General features: G+C 36.4%; 1 protein-coding gene across 20 annotated transcripts in view; it reads left to right on the plus strand.

The window, feature by feature from the left end:
* The window catches only part of SSBP2 (single stranded DNA binding protein 2), a 293,559-nt gene that overhangs the window by 73,232 nt on the left and 207,276 nt on the right, over positions 1 to 13,051 (plus strand). For all 20 annotated transcript variants that reach the window (XM_008518050.2, XM_008518049.2, XM_008518051.2 and 17 more), the window contains exon 2: positions 6,810 to 6,882. In XM_008518050.2, the coding sequence (XP_008516272.1) occupies positions 6,810 to 6,882 (73 nt within the window). The remainder of the gene's footprint in view (positions 1 to 6,809; positions 6,883 to 13,051) is intronic.

Genomic DNA, 13,051 nt, shown 5'->3' on the forward strand with positions numbered 1-13,051 from the left:
CCTGTTCACAAGATTTAAAAAACCCTTTCTAGGATATAAACAGTCATATCTACTTTGTTCTGTAAATTCAGATTTTAAAAATCAGGTCATTTTTATTTACTTTTGTGAAGTAATGATTTGTTTTATATAGATGAATTATACACACATAGATATTGACATATGTATGTTTATATGTGTGTAGAAAGAGAGTTAGGAATCGGCTCTGAACTATAGGCAGTATTCACCTTTTATTTATGTGTATCTTGGAAAACTTGTTTGCAAATTAACAGTACTATCTTGGAAACCTTCTATTTTTATATCTTGCCCATAGTTGCTTGTTTTCTACCATTTCCTTCAGAGGAAGAAATTTAATCTTAAATTGGATAGCTAGGTTGTAGAAAGAGTTGAGTGAAGTAAGGTCTTTAGGCTTTTTCCAGAATGTGAACTCCCTTCATTACAAGGATAGTTGAGAATTTGCTGTAATTAGACTCTTAGGTGACGCTATCTGTTGTAGATGCCTTATTAGTTAAATACTTAATCTATGCTAGAACTGTTAGATGATACCTATTGGCAAGCATGTAGTAGATTTCGTTCATGTGAATGGTAAAAATTTGTTTGTTAGATTTTGTAATTTTCACAAGGTAAATTTGAAATAATTTTGGTTGGTGGTGTGGCAATGACATTTTCCCAGATTTTAAAGTTAAAAAATTAAGGAGAGAAAAGTCACTTAAGTGCTTATTGAATGAATATACGTAAATTCTGAATTATATTTTTAAGCATGAAACTAACGTAAAATATTTTATTGTAAAACAGTTTCCTTTTTAATTGTTTTTTAATTGTTCTCCATATTCTTTGGTTAAAAATCTTTGTGCATTAAGCTTTTCTACATTTAAAGTAATTTTTTTAGGCTAGATTCCCAGTGATGGAATTATTGGATCAAAGTGTGTGAAATCTTTTTTGAAAGTTCTTGATGTATACTAATTGCCAAATTGGTTTTGAAAAGAGCTATACCAGTTTATTGCCATCAGCAGCGTTTGCATATCCATTTCCTTACCTATTATGCATTTAAGTGAGAATTTAAATCCCATTGTTGCTTTAATATGTATTTCTTTGATTTCTAGTGATGTTAAACATTTTCCACATTGTAAAATTAGTTGTGATGTTTGTTATTGTCTCTGCCCATTTATCTATAAGGGTTTAGTGTTTTTATTTTCATATTAGCTATTTCTGTGTTTAAAAATCAAAAATATCTGAATGTCTCTCCCTCCCACCCCCCAAAAAACCTGTCCAAAATTAAGTCAGACAACAAACTGGGAAAAAATCTTTGCAGAAAATCTATGAGAGGTTTTATATTTTTATCTAGCCAAATATCTTGGATTTTTGTGTAGTGTGAATGACACAAAGTTTGATCTTTAACTGGAGACACAAAGCTGCCATGGTAATTGTTGTTTGGAAGCCAGTGCTGTGATGAGAGCCTCCCTCAGGCCTTCTGAAGGGGCACCGGGCCCTTTGCCTCTCCTCTAACTAGGCTATACTGGTTTTACTGCTTTATTTAGTTTTTCTGCCCCATCCATAGTAGTTGGACTTAATCTGTTACTACTTCTTCTTCTTCTTATTAATGATTCTACCAGTAGCTGTAACTCATATTTCCTTCACTCTTTTTCTATGCACAGTGTGTGTGTCTGTGTATATCTTCAAAAATATATTTCCCATTGCAAGCATATATCACAATCTAATTTTTCCTCTTTTATCAGATACTTACATTGCCAGTTTTTCACTGCTATAGTTTTGCCACAAGCTTAATTATACATTGTTCGGATTTCTGATTAATTTTTTAGAATGCTATTTGGGAGTAAAAATACTGGGTGAAATGGTAGAAAAGGTTTATTATTTAATTGTTTACTACTTGCTCGTTTATTTCTTTTTGAATAAGTAATAGAAGCACAGGCAAAATAATCAAACAGAAGACAGTTTATGCAGTGAAAAGGCCTTCCTCTTAGCCTAAGCCCCCAATCCCTAGGAAAAAAAGCCCTGCGATAAAAGACACTGTTTGAATGCGCCCGAATGACTCCAGCAGAGTGGGGAGGCTGGGGCGTGACACCTGTTGCTCCTGTGCCTGCAGGTGTATGAAACATCATTGCGAGAATGTGCGTGCAGCGTGTAGATGGGAGTGTGCTGTGCGAGCTGTTCTACACTTTGCCTCTTTCACTTATTCACCTTGCCATGTTATTTTCCTGAAAAGCTGCACCGTTTAAACTTCCATGTTTTACCCTTATGAGCATTGACTGCTTTTGAGTTTTTAGAATGTTTGCTACATTTACTGGCGAAATTTTAAAATAACTTCTTATGACTGGGAGGTTGATTATTTATCCTGAGGATTACTCACTGGCCATAGGTAGCCATTCTTCTTATTTGAGTTTTAATTTCCATACCTTCATCATTATTTAAAAATTAAGATCTTCAAATTCTGGCAGGTCGTTTTATATGAGCTCTTTATAGATTAAGCCTATAGGCCTTTTGTCATCCTGTTGATGGCATATCCTATTTTCTCAGTCCGTTATTGCTTTTTAATTTTATTTGATTTTTGGAGGGGGCAGTCAGAGGTTTAACATTTTTTGTTGTGTTCATTTTTATATACCTTTAATTCTCCTCTAATTATATATTTTTTAAATAACAAAAAATCCACTTTTCTTAGAATCATGTGCAAAGTAAAGTGTACATGGGATATCCCCCCACTCTTTCCTTTTGTAAAATAGGTTAAAAGGTTAAGCAGCAGACCTGTCCACATCCAAATTATTAGAGACTTTGATTCATGAAGCCTCCTTGAAAGAGATTTGACTCTATCAGGACTAGAGGGTGGTAGAATTTGAACTGTGGAGTTTTACCAGTGTTGGTGATTTTTCCGTTCGGCCTCGTATGGCCTCTGTGAGTGCCTGTGTGTAACTGAGGGACAACGACATTAGTGTGCATCACAGCCGTAGGTGACGTGGGTGACGTGTGTGACGTGTAATTGCTGACTGAGGGCAGTGCCCCGAGGGCTCAGGCTTTGGCTCGGCTCTGTCCTTCTCATTTTAGCCTCTACCTTTGCTCTTACTTTTGAAGGTTATGAGCCTTCAGTGACCCGGAGTAAAGAAGGTATTGAGCTGTTTCGGGTATATTTTGCATTCTGGCTTTGGCTCCCTCTCTAGAATCGTTGGTCACAACTTTGTTAACTCAGTCATTGATATCCAGTTGAAAATTAGAATGAAAGGAAGATCATTGAAAGATACATGATCCACAGGTCATTGATGTGCTTTTTCACTAATCAATGTAAAAACAAAAGAGTGGATCTACCTTCTGCAGCCCAACTCTTATGCGTGATTGTTCATTTTTTCCTGTGTATTTAGATCACATTATAAGTTATATTATAGCTTATATATATATATTATAGGTTAAGTAGTTACTCTGTACTTTATCAAAAGTAGTTAAATTTCTTAAAGGATCCCAAAAAGGAAAAAGAAAATATTAGTTCAAGAGTATGCACAGTTTAAATATTTGTATATTCAATTTTTATCTTAAATTTTCTTAAATTTATCTTGAATTTTCACTATTCAGTAGAAACCGAATCCAAATAAAATGTTGTCTGCTTATGAAGTTTGATGATCTCGTGTCCCTGGGTAAGGGACTGTACTATGATTTATATTCCTGCATAAATGGACAAGTGTCACTCCCCACCCCCTGGAGTCATTTGTGTTCAAACACTATCTTTTTTTGCAGGGCTTTCCCCCCAGAACCTTCTGGAGATTCTTAATTTCTGGTGGCCTTACTGCCTCTATTGTGGGGGGCTAATGGAAAATACACAGCATCTGTATCTGAAGCTAGAGCAAGTACTCCTACTTTTGGCGTGGCTCCTAGTGGTTCCTCAGAAGCAGGAAGGGGGCTAGAAAAGAATGGCAGATGTGGAGAGATTTTAGCATTAGAATGCAGCACGTGACTTGATAATATGTTTCTAGATGTGAGAGAATTAGCTGACATTATAATGATCATTGTCACTGTTTATGGTGCTCTCCAATACTTTCAGCAATATACAAGGAAAGTATTCTTATTCCCATTTTACAGATGAGGAAACTGAGACTCAGAAATCATGTTTCATTCAAAGTGAGCACAGGTACTGTAAACAGGTGGAGAAGGTAAATTTAGCTTAGGAGGTGGGCAATTTAGGAGAGAAATATCTTGTTAGAAACTTAAAACAGTAATTTGGAGAAGCAGGTTTGGAGCTTATTAGTGAGGATAGGGCTAAAGAGTAGATTTGGAGAATCTTATGCCTGAGAGTGATTGTTAAAATATTGGAGATTGTCTGGTGATGAATTATGGAGTCGTCTTGGCAATAGAGTTAGTTAATTGTTCACCCAGGCAGTGCTCCCTGCCACTCTTTCTGGAGCAGAGGTCCTGACTGCCTGGGAAGCATTAATGTTGTTCAAAGGAGGTTGCAGAACATGGATATAGGAGGTGGTGTTGTGGATAGATTGTCTCAGCCCTATCCACCCCACCACCCTGTTGGTAGCAGTGTGCTGCTGCAGCACAGATCTGAGGCCAGGCGGGCAGGTGCACCCTTTGGAAGATGCTTTAGAATCTCTGCTTATGTATTTGAGGCCCTTCGTTGCCATGATTCTGTGCCCCTTCCAATACATTTTCTAGAATCACTGTCCTAGACCCATAGAGAGAGAGTGGGGATTCTTGCTTTTAATTCTACTTGTAAGGAGATATCCTTTTTGTTACATAATTAATTATTGAAAACAGAGAGGTAGTATATTGGCCCCTTTAATAGTATAAAGAAGAGATTACAAGTAAGTGACTTGCTTAACTGTGAGCGATGAGGGATGATGTTCATTGCAAAGACATAGCAACAGTTGTGCTCTGGCCTTGACTGTTCTGGGCTCTGTTCTCTTACCCTGCAGGCCCACCGCAGTGCCTCTGCTTCGATCTCTGACTCTCACGTCCGACTTTCCCAAGCTTGATGGAGCATCCATATTGTTCAGCTTTTGAGTTAGGCCTGGAGTTCTTGTGTAGCCTGAACCACTCATTTGGCTCTAGGCCCAAGATTTTACAAGCCACAAGGAATTACCTGAGGCTGTGTTTCTTCTCAGGCAGGAGGGTGACACTGCCACTGGCAGGCAGTTTTGAGGGTTCACAATCTCTCCAGGACAAATTTACAAATACTCTGCTTTTTCGAGATGAAATTTGCCATCATGGTCAGTGAATCATGTGATAGGATTGAGCCTGGTTAGTGGAGGGATAGGGTGTGTGGGATATGTGTGTTTGCAGAATGTATGATAAGAATCACCAGTAGGGTTGGTTGGTTTGTTTGAAACTACAGGAATATTCCAATTCATCCAGTGCATCAATAAGATGTACTTTGGGGATGAGCCGTACTTGCACAGGTAGATACTGCTGCCAAAAGGAGTATGTCATTTCTCTCACGTGTGTTAGGGTAGGAAGAGAGTTGGGAAGCACAGATCTAGGAAGTGTCGTTCAACTTGAGGTTAGGAGGTGTTTCTAAATTGCATACATATACTCATGATCAGTAACGTGCTTTCCATCTGTGAGTAACTTCAACAGATAACTACACTTTTACAGTTAGTAAGAGTAATTCTGCTTAGTAACTACAGAATAATTTCATTTTAAGTGTTGGGCAATTTTGGAATTGGGAAAGAATTAAACGGACAGAGCAACTAGATTTGTACAGGCTTTCTTTTTATGACAGATACCTGATAAGTTTTCATGAAAATGGAGAAAATATTCATTTTTGCAAATGCCATCAATCTTTAACAATCAAAAATTCACTTGGCAAGAGAAGTGGTGTAGCTATACCAAATTGTGGTTATTGTTACATTGTTTTGTTTACCGTAAACCTGGCTCAATATTGGTAAATATAGTGTAGCAGAAACTGAACTGTTGTGAGCTATCTGGGCACCGGTCCAAGATATCATTAAAAATACTGCCTCAGACTAATTTGGGTTTATGAATAATATTTTGTTAACAGCTCAGCTGAAATTGAGCCACATGGTGTAGCTTAAAAATTCTGAATCCACAAGATAATGAGAGTAGTATAAGTATATACTGCATGCTTAATATTTTGTATTTGAGTGATAAATTTATGTGTAATTTTGGGATACAGGAATTGGAATTTATATGCTTTGAACTATAAGCACCCAATGCTTAATATAATCTGCTATCTTTAAAGTTTACTTAATGCTATAGTTTGCTGTTAAGTTGAATGCCTTATGAGGTAAAATATTATTGGCTTAACAATCAAATCTAAAGAATAAGGAGAAGTTGCTGAACAAATATTAAAATGGACATTCAACACCCATGTGGGCATATGGATGTGTAAACAGCTAGAGTTTATGTTAATATTCACTGAAAAGATTGAAGGACATAAAGTTGTTGGAAAGGTCCAATCACTTAATTCATTTATTTTGCTAATGAAGGATAGTAATTGTACCTTAAAATAAGTTATAGGGGTTATTAATGTTTGGTTATAAATTATTAGTTATATCAAATATAACATAGGGCATGAGGTTATGATAAGTGAGATGATCCAAGACAAAATCTATATTTGGATGTTTCTTGCCAAGAAAAGATATATTTGTCTTTTTCTTTATGTGCTATTTTCATTAGTTTGAGTTCTCTCAGAACATACATATATAAACTCTCATTGAAAGGTTATAGGAGTTGATTTTCTATCACTTAGTGCATAAAATATTTTTGTAATGAGAAGGTGTGTGCATTATTTAAAGAATGAATTTTAAATATTCCTCTTCTCAATAAATATTTTATTCATTTTCCAGGTTAGCACTCTACGTATATGAATATCTGCTCCATGTAGGAGCTCAGAAATCAGCTCAAACATTTTTGTCAGAGGTATGTTTTATATATTTTCTGCATTGTGTTTTGATATATAAGCAAATGAAAAATATACTGTTAACAATTATTTGAGAAAAATTGATCATTATATATTATATGTGAATGCTTAGTTATCTGTATGCATAATATAGTCTGTAGATTATTTGTAAGCATTTTTAGTATCCCAAAATGCCATTCTCTGCTGGTAACTTACTATTCAACTTTCTAGCCATTTCCCCCTTAGAAATGGAAACTAATATTAGCCTTGACAACAATAATCAAGAAAGCAAATTTGCTCTAAAATCAAAAAAAGAAGAAAAACATCACCGTATCTCTAGTTCTAGCAATATCTTATTTTGGCATTATTCACAATTTTGGAAAATAGGATTTTGGATTCTCTTTATTTTATGTGGATAATAATGGATTGATGACTAAATTTCAGTTGGAAAACATTTTGATAATCTTATTTCAAGTCCTTGTTTCTCTATTTTTCTTCTTCACATTTTTTTAAACTTTGAATTTGAGATTTTTTACAGTGGTACTTTTTATTCTCCAATTTAGAGGATTAGGAGGATTTTTATTGAGTTCTATTATATGCCAGGCACATAATGGCCCAAAGTGCTTTACACATATTATCTCTAATTCTTATAAGAAATCTGCAAGGTAGATGGTATTATTCCCATTTTACTGATGAGAACAACAGGACTCAGAGTGCTTATTTAATTGACTCATGGTCACACAGCTTGGTGAGTTATGGAACTAGGATCCAAGCCTAGGTCTGTGTTAATTCCAAAGCCCCTGGTTTTCCCTCTATTTCTCTGCTGTCTAGTATGGTAGCCACTAGCCATATATGGATTTTTGAGCACTTGAATATGACTAATCCAGTTGATAATTACTAAAAGAGTGAAGTATACACTGGATTTTGAAGACTTAGTACGAACAAAAGAATATAAAATAGCAATAATTTAAAAATTTTGACCACTCGTTGAGATGGTAATATTTTGGATGTGTTGGGTAAAATAAATGTATTTCTAAAATTAGTTTTACATTTTTTTAAATGCAGTTACTAGAAAATTTAAAATTACATGTGCAGCTCTCATTTAGGGCCACGTTTATATTTCTGTGGACAGTGCTGCTCAAAATCGCGTTGTCTCCAGGGATCTCACTGGGTCAGGGATGTGACAGGCAACCCCTTGACAAAGTGCCCTGCATGAGTACAGCCTTCTTGAGCTTCACCTGCTCCCCACACATATACACACAGGTAAACACAAACACATAGCTCCCAAATCTTTTATCTAATGAATTAGGACAGTCGGCCCTCCCTGTCTACAAGTTCTCGCATCCGCAGATCAAAAGGCCTACGATGGTTGCATCTGTACTGAAGTTGTACAGACTTTTTTTCTTGTCATTATTCCCCGAACAATACAGGATAACAATTATTTACATTGACTTTCCATTGTATTAGGTATTATGAGTAATCTAGAGATGATTTAAGGTATACAAGAGGATGTGCCTAGGTTGTATGCAAATACCACCCCATTTTATATAAGGAACTTGAGCATCTGCAGATTTTGGGCTCTTCGGGGTCGTGGAACCAATCCCCCATGGATACCAAGGGACAACTGTATATATGAACTATTAGGGCCTATTTGCAGATACAGAATTTGAGGGATTTGCCCACAACATATAAGAAATCAGTTATCTTACCATAGAAGGAATATTCAGTGTAATAAAAATTTGGTGTCAAAGTTAATTCAAATCAAAACAGAAGTTAAGTCATTAATTAGAAGACTTTGGTCTATGCCCTTTCTAAGTCACAGCCACTGATACTACAGAGGAAGTGATTGAGATCACAAAAAGGATGCTCTTAATATTTGTTTCTTCATCATTGCCAACTTACGATGTGTTTAAAAGAAACTAAAGCTGGCTATGGAGATTTTAAATTTTTATTTTAATGCAGTTGAAAACTTGATGAAATGATGAAAGAGTTTACTGATCTCTTTCTTTAGATCAAGGGCTATTTTCACTTGGCTCAACTTGCTTAATCATCAGGGATTCCTAAGACTGTTTTCTTACCAACATTATAAGATTTCAGATACAGTGATTATTAAGCTTCATCAAAAAAGAAAAATGTTGCTAACTTATTTAAGGAAATTCAGATATTTGGACTCAAATGGGTTATATGGATTTAGCAGATAACTAGATACTGTACTGATATGTGCTGAGCTCAGTGGAAAATGGATATACAAAATTTCTAGGGCTATTTTGTAGAAATGAAATTAATTTCAGGAGAGATTCACATACTTTTGATAAGTATTTACCATGATTTTATTTTCTCTGTCTGCATTTGGAATATAAAACAGGATTTCTCTAAGTTACTAGTTTGGTTCAGTTTCACAAGAGGAATCAGTTAAGGTGAAAACAGACTATTGTCACCATGAAGAAACAGTATTTCTGGACTTTGGAGATGAGAGTATGTGATTCCCAGAACTATTCACTTTCTGACTTGCCAAACTCTGAGCGGTACTGTGAAAAAACATTCTCGTTACCTAAATAACCAATATGGGGTTGGCTAAATATAGGGAATGGCTAAAGTAACTGAGGTGTAAGAATGAGTTAGATCTATTTGGACTTACGTGAATAAACTTCCAAAACATTTTCTAGTAAAAGAAGTGAGCTGAAGTATACCATTTACATGGAAACCCTTGAATATAAAACAATGTATATTTTTGTGGGTACATATTTTTGAATGTAAAGTATAGTAAAAGATCTGAAAGAATATACATGCCAGACTAGTTATTTCCGGGAGTGGGGATGTGAAAGGATCAAAGGAGAATTTTATCCTTACTTGTAGGGTTTTTTAAAACAAGAAATATATATGTTTATAGTTATTTAAAAATAGCAGAAGAGAAAACACAAAATTATCTCAATTTTAAAATAGCTGTTGCTGAGTACACCCTAGAGTTCTAGATAATTTCAGTTGGTTAAATTTTAATAGCTTAACTATTTGCTCCCTCATGCTTTCAGTTTCCACCATATCTAGCTGCTTGTGTTTGCCTCTACATGCTGTAAGGTGTCGGTCATCTGGACTTTACTCGATGGTATTCCCTCTGCCCCAAATCTCCTCCCCTTCTCTACCACATTAGCTTAGAAGTAGCTTTTTCTAGCAAGGCTTTCTCAGGGCTCCACCCCTCTATGCTGACAGTGCATTCTTACATGAAGACCTTTGCAAACTATGCCAGGAAGCTTGGACTTTATCTTGGGAAAAGGGAGCTTTTGATGATTTTTAAGAAAAAAAATAACATCATTAATTTTGTACTCTGGCGTCTATGTAAATGGCACCCCTCCTCCCTAACTATGGACAGCAAAGAAAGGAGAATGTAATCTTTTAGAGCTTTGTACCCTATTTAGCATTGCTTTCTCTTTTACTTTCACTTGGATCCTCTGGAAAATTTAAGGCTGCTTGTTGCAGAATGACTTCTTAAGTAGTTTGAGTAGTAAAGGACTGTGTTATCTAAATTCTTGGTCTATCCCCAGATTTTTACATAATTCAGAACTGTGTTACACAGGAACTTAAAAAAAATACAGAGACCTATTTATTTGGGTTGGGTATTGTGAAATAAAGGGAAAGACTGAAGTGACACCAATTACTCAGAGATTCAATGTTCTCACCCTGGTTCAAGGGGAAGGAGAATACTCCTTCCAAGTTTCGCATACGCCCTCAGGATGAATGAGGCTACGGATGACTACTACGTTAAGGAGCCCTTTGGAACCAGGATTTACTGTGCTGGGTCACCTCTTTCATTTGCATGGGTTTGTTCTGCTGGGCGAAGTTGTGAGAAGGTCAGATTTGGAACTCCAGGCACTATCTGAACAAGTAAGATGTGTTTCTCGGAGTCCAGTCTCTCACTTGAGCTTACCTTTCTAATAGTGCCCTTGACCGGGCCATGAAAAATTGGACAGCTTTTGCTATTAGTCAGAAGACTGGGGCACTGTTAGACCAGCTGTTCTTTTTTTTTCTTAGTAAAATGAGATAGCATTGAACTAACAGTAGAAATCAAAACATATCTCTAGCCAGGTTATGTTAAACTAGATTATTGTGATCTCTGATTCATGATAGATTCTGAAGCACTACCTGAATGCTAAGTATAGTTTGTGTGGCTTTTCATTTTCTTACCCCCAAGGGGACAAAATTGAATGTTCTTTAGAAATATTCTCAATGTAGAGCCCTTCCTCTGCTTTGTCTTTTATTATCCTTCAATATCCAATAATTATAAACAGAATGCTAAGAAATCTTCTTTACAATTCTATACCAATTTTTGTTACTTTGGATTCATGAGAAGCTGTCCTTTTCCTGGTTGTATTGTTTTACTTTGTAAAGATAATTCCTGCTTATTCCAGAAATTTTGCATGGTATTCATACCTCCGAGTGAGGCCTGATGTCCTTAACAAATAAAATTAAGAATTACTTGGAGTATTGGAGAGATCTGGATTGTTGTTTCCTTTCCTAAAATTTTTACATTGTTTATACTATATTGCTGGCCCTTATTTGCCATAAATTAGCCAATAAGTTAGCCAGAAATAGAAGCTTAGAAACATCTAATAGGTTGCTTCTTCAGATTTTATTAGGAATGCTAAATTCTTGAACACCATAGACTCCAAAATTCCGTTCTCTCTGTTTTATCTTTCACCTATGTGGAGAGAGAATAATAATTTCCTAACCAGTTTCTTGAGCTTTAATTTGGAGGCAGTGTAGTGTAGTGGGTAAAGAACAATACTTTGGGGCCAGGCTGCTGGCTTTCAATTATGTTGTACATCTTATTTACTTACTCAGTTTTCTTATTTATAAAAAGAAGATCATCATACTAATACTTGAAAGTTGTGCTGAGGTTTAAATGAGTTAGTACACATAAAGTGCTTAGAAGGGCCTGGCATGGAGTAAGTGCTCAAAAGTGCTGTTTTTTAAATTCTTGACCAATTCTTTTCTATCTTTTGTAGTTTCTTTCCTTATAGTAGAAGTATAAAGATATGTCCTATGTGCACATGTGCTCCTAGTGTCTGTCACTTGGATGGCCACACTCCTCCTGCCTCCTGGGGTTACCTTTTCTATCAAAATGGCTCCAGCTTGTAATCATCAGGGAAATGCGAATCAAAACTACACTAAGATATCACCTTACACCCGTTAGATTGGCAAAAACATCCAAAACCAAGAGCGACAAATGTTGGAGAGGTTGTGGAGAAAAAGGAACCCTCATACACTGTTGGTGGGAATGCAAACTGGTACAGCCATTATGGAAAACAGTATGGAGATTTCTCAAAAAGTTAAAAATAGAAATACCCTATGACCCAGCCATCCGATTACTGGGTATCTATCCTAAGAACCTGAAATCAGAAATCCCAAGAGTCCCTTGCACCCCTGTGTTCATCGCAGCATTATTTACAATAGCCAAGACGTGGAACCAACCTACATGCCCAGAAACTGATGATTGGATAAAGAAGATATGGTATATATACACAATGGAATACTACTCAGCCATAAAAAAAGACAAAATTGGCCCATTCGCAGCAACGTGGATGGACCTCGAGGGTATTATGTTAAGCGAAATAAGCCAGTCAGAGAAAGACGAACTCTATATGACTCCACTCATAGGTGGAAGTTAATATATTGACAAGGAGATCTGATCGGTGGTTACCAGGGAAAAGGGGGGGTGGGGGGAGGGCACAAAGGGGGAAGTGGTGTACCCACAACATGACTAACAAAAATGTACAACTGAAATCTCACAAGGTTGTAATCTATCATAACATTAAAAAAAAAAAAAAAAAAAAAGGCTCCAGCTTGAATCCTGAATGTTATAGGTTGTCTCAAGTCCCCTCTAACGTTTCTGGGCCTTGCTGTGGGGAGGGGAGCCTCAGGGTCTCTTGCTGTACACTCTTGCTCCTGCCAAGTATTACACTCCCACTGCTTCTCCTCCTTATGGCTGATACTTTTTCTTTGCCTGAAATTTCCCAGTTCCCTCCTAGCCTTGAAGCTCCACTAACTCGTTGCTCTTGTGTATAAAAGATTCTCACTGACGATTGGGGGAAAACTGGAGAATATTAAGCATTGTACAATGCAGGCAACAACATTAGCCCGATTATTAGACACAACTCTCCTTAAGTTCTTGCCACAGGGAGTTTCTCACTATCT

The sequence above is a fragment of the Equus przewalskii genome, chromosome 13, assembly GCF_037783145.1.
Source record: "Equus przewalskii isolate Varuska chromosome 13, EquPr2, whole genome shotgun sequence".
Lineage (NCBI taxonomy): Eukaryota > Metazoa > Chordata > Mammalia > Perissodactyla > Equidae > Equus > Equus przewalskii.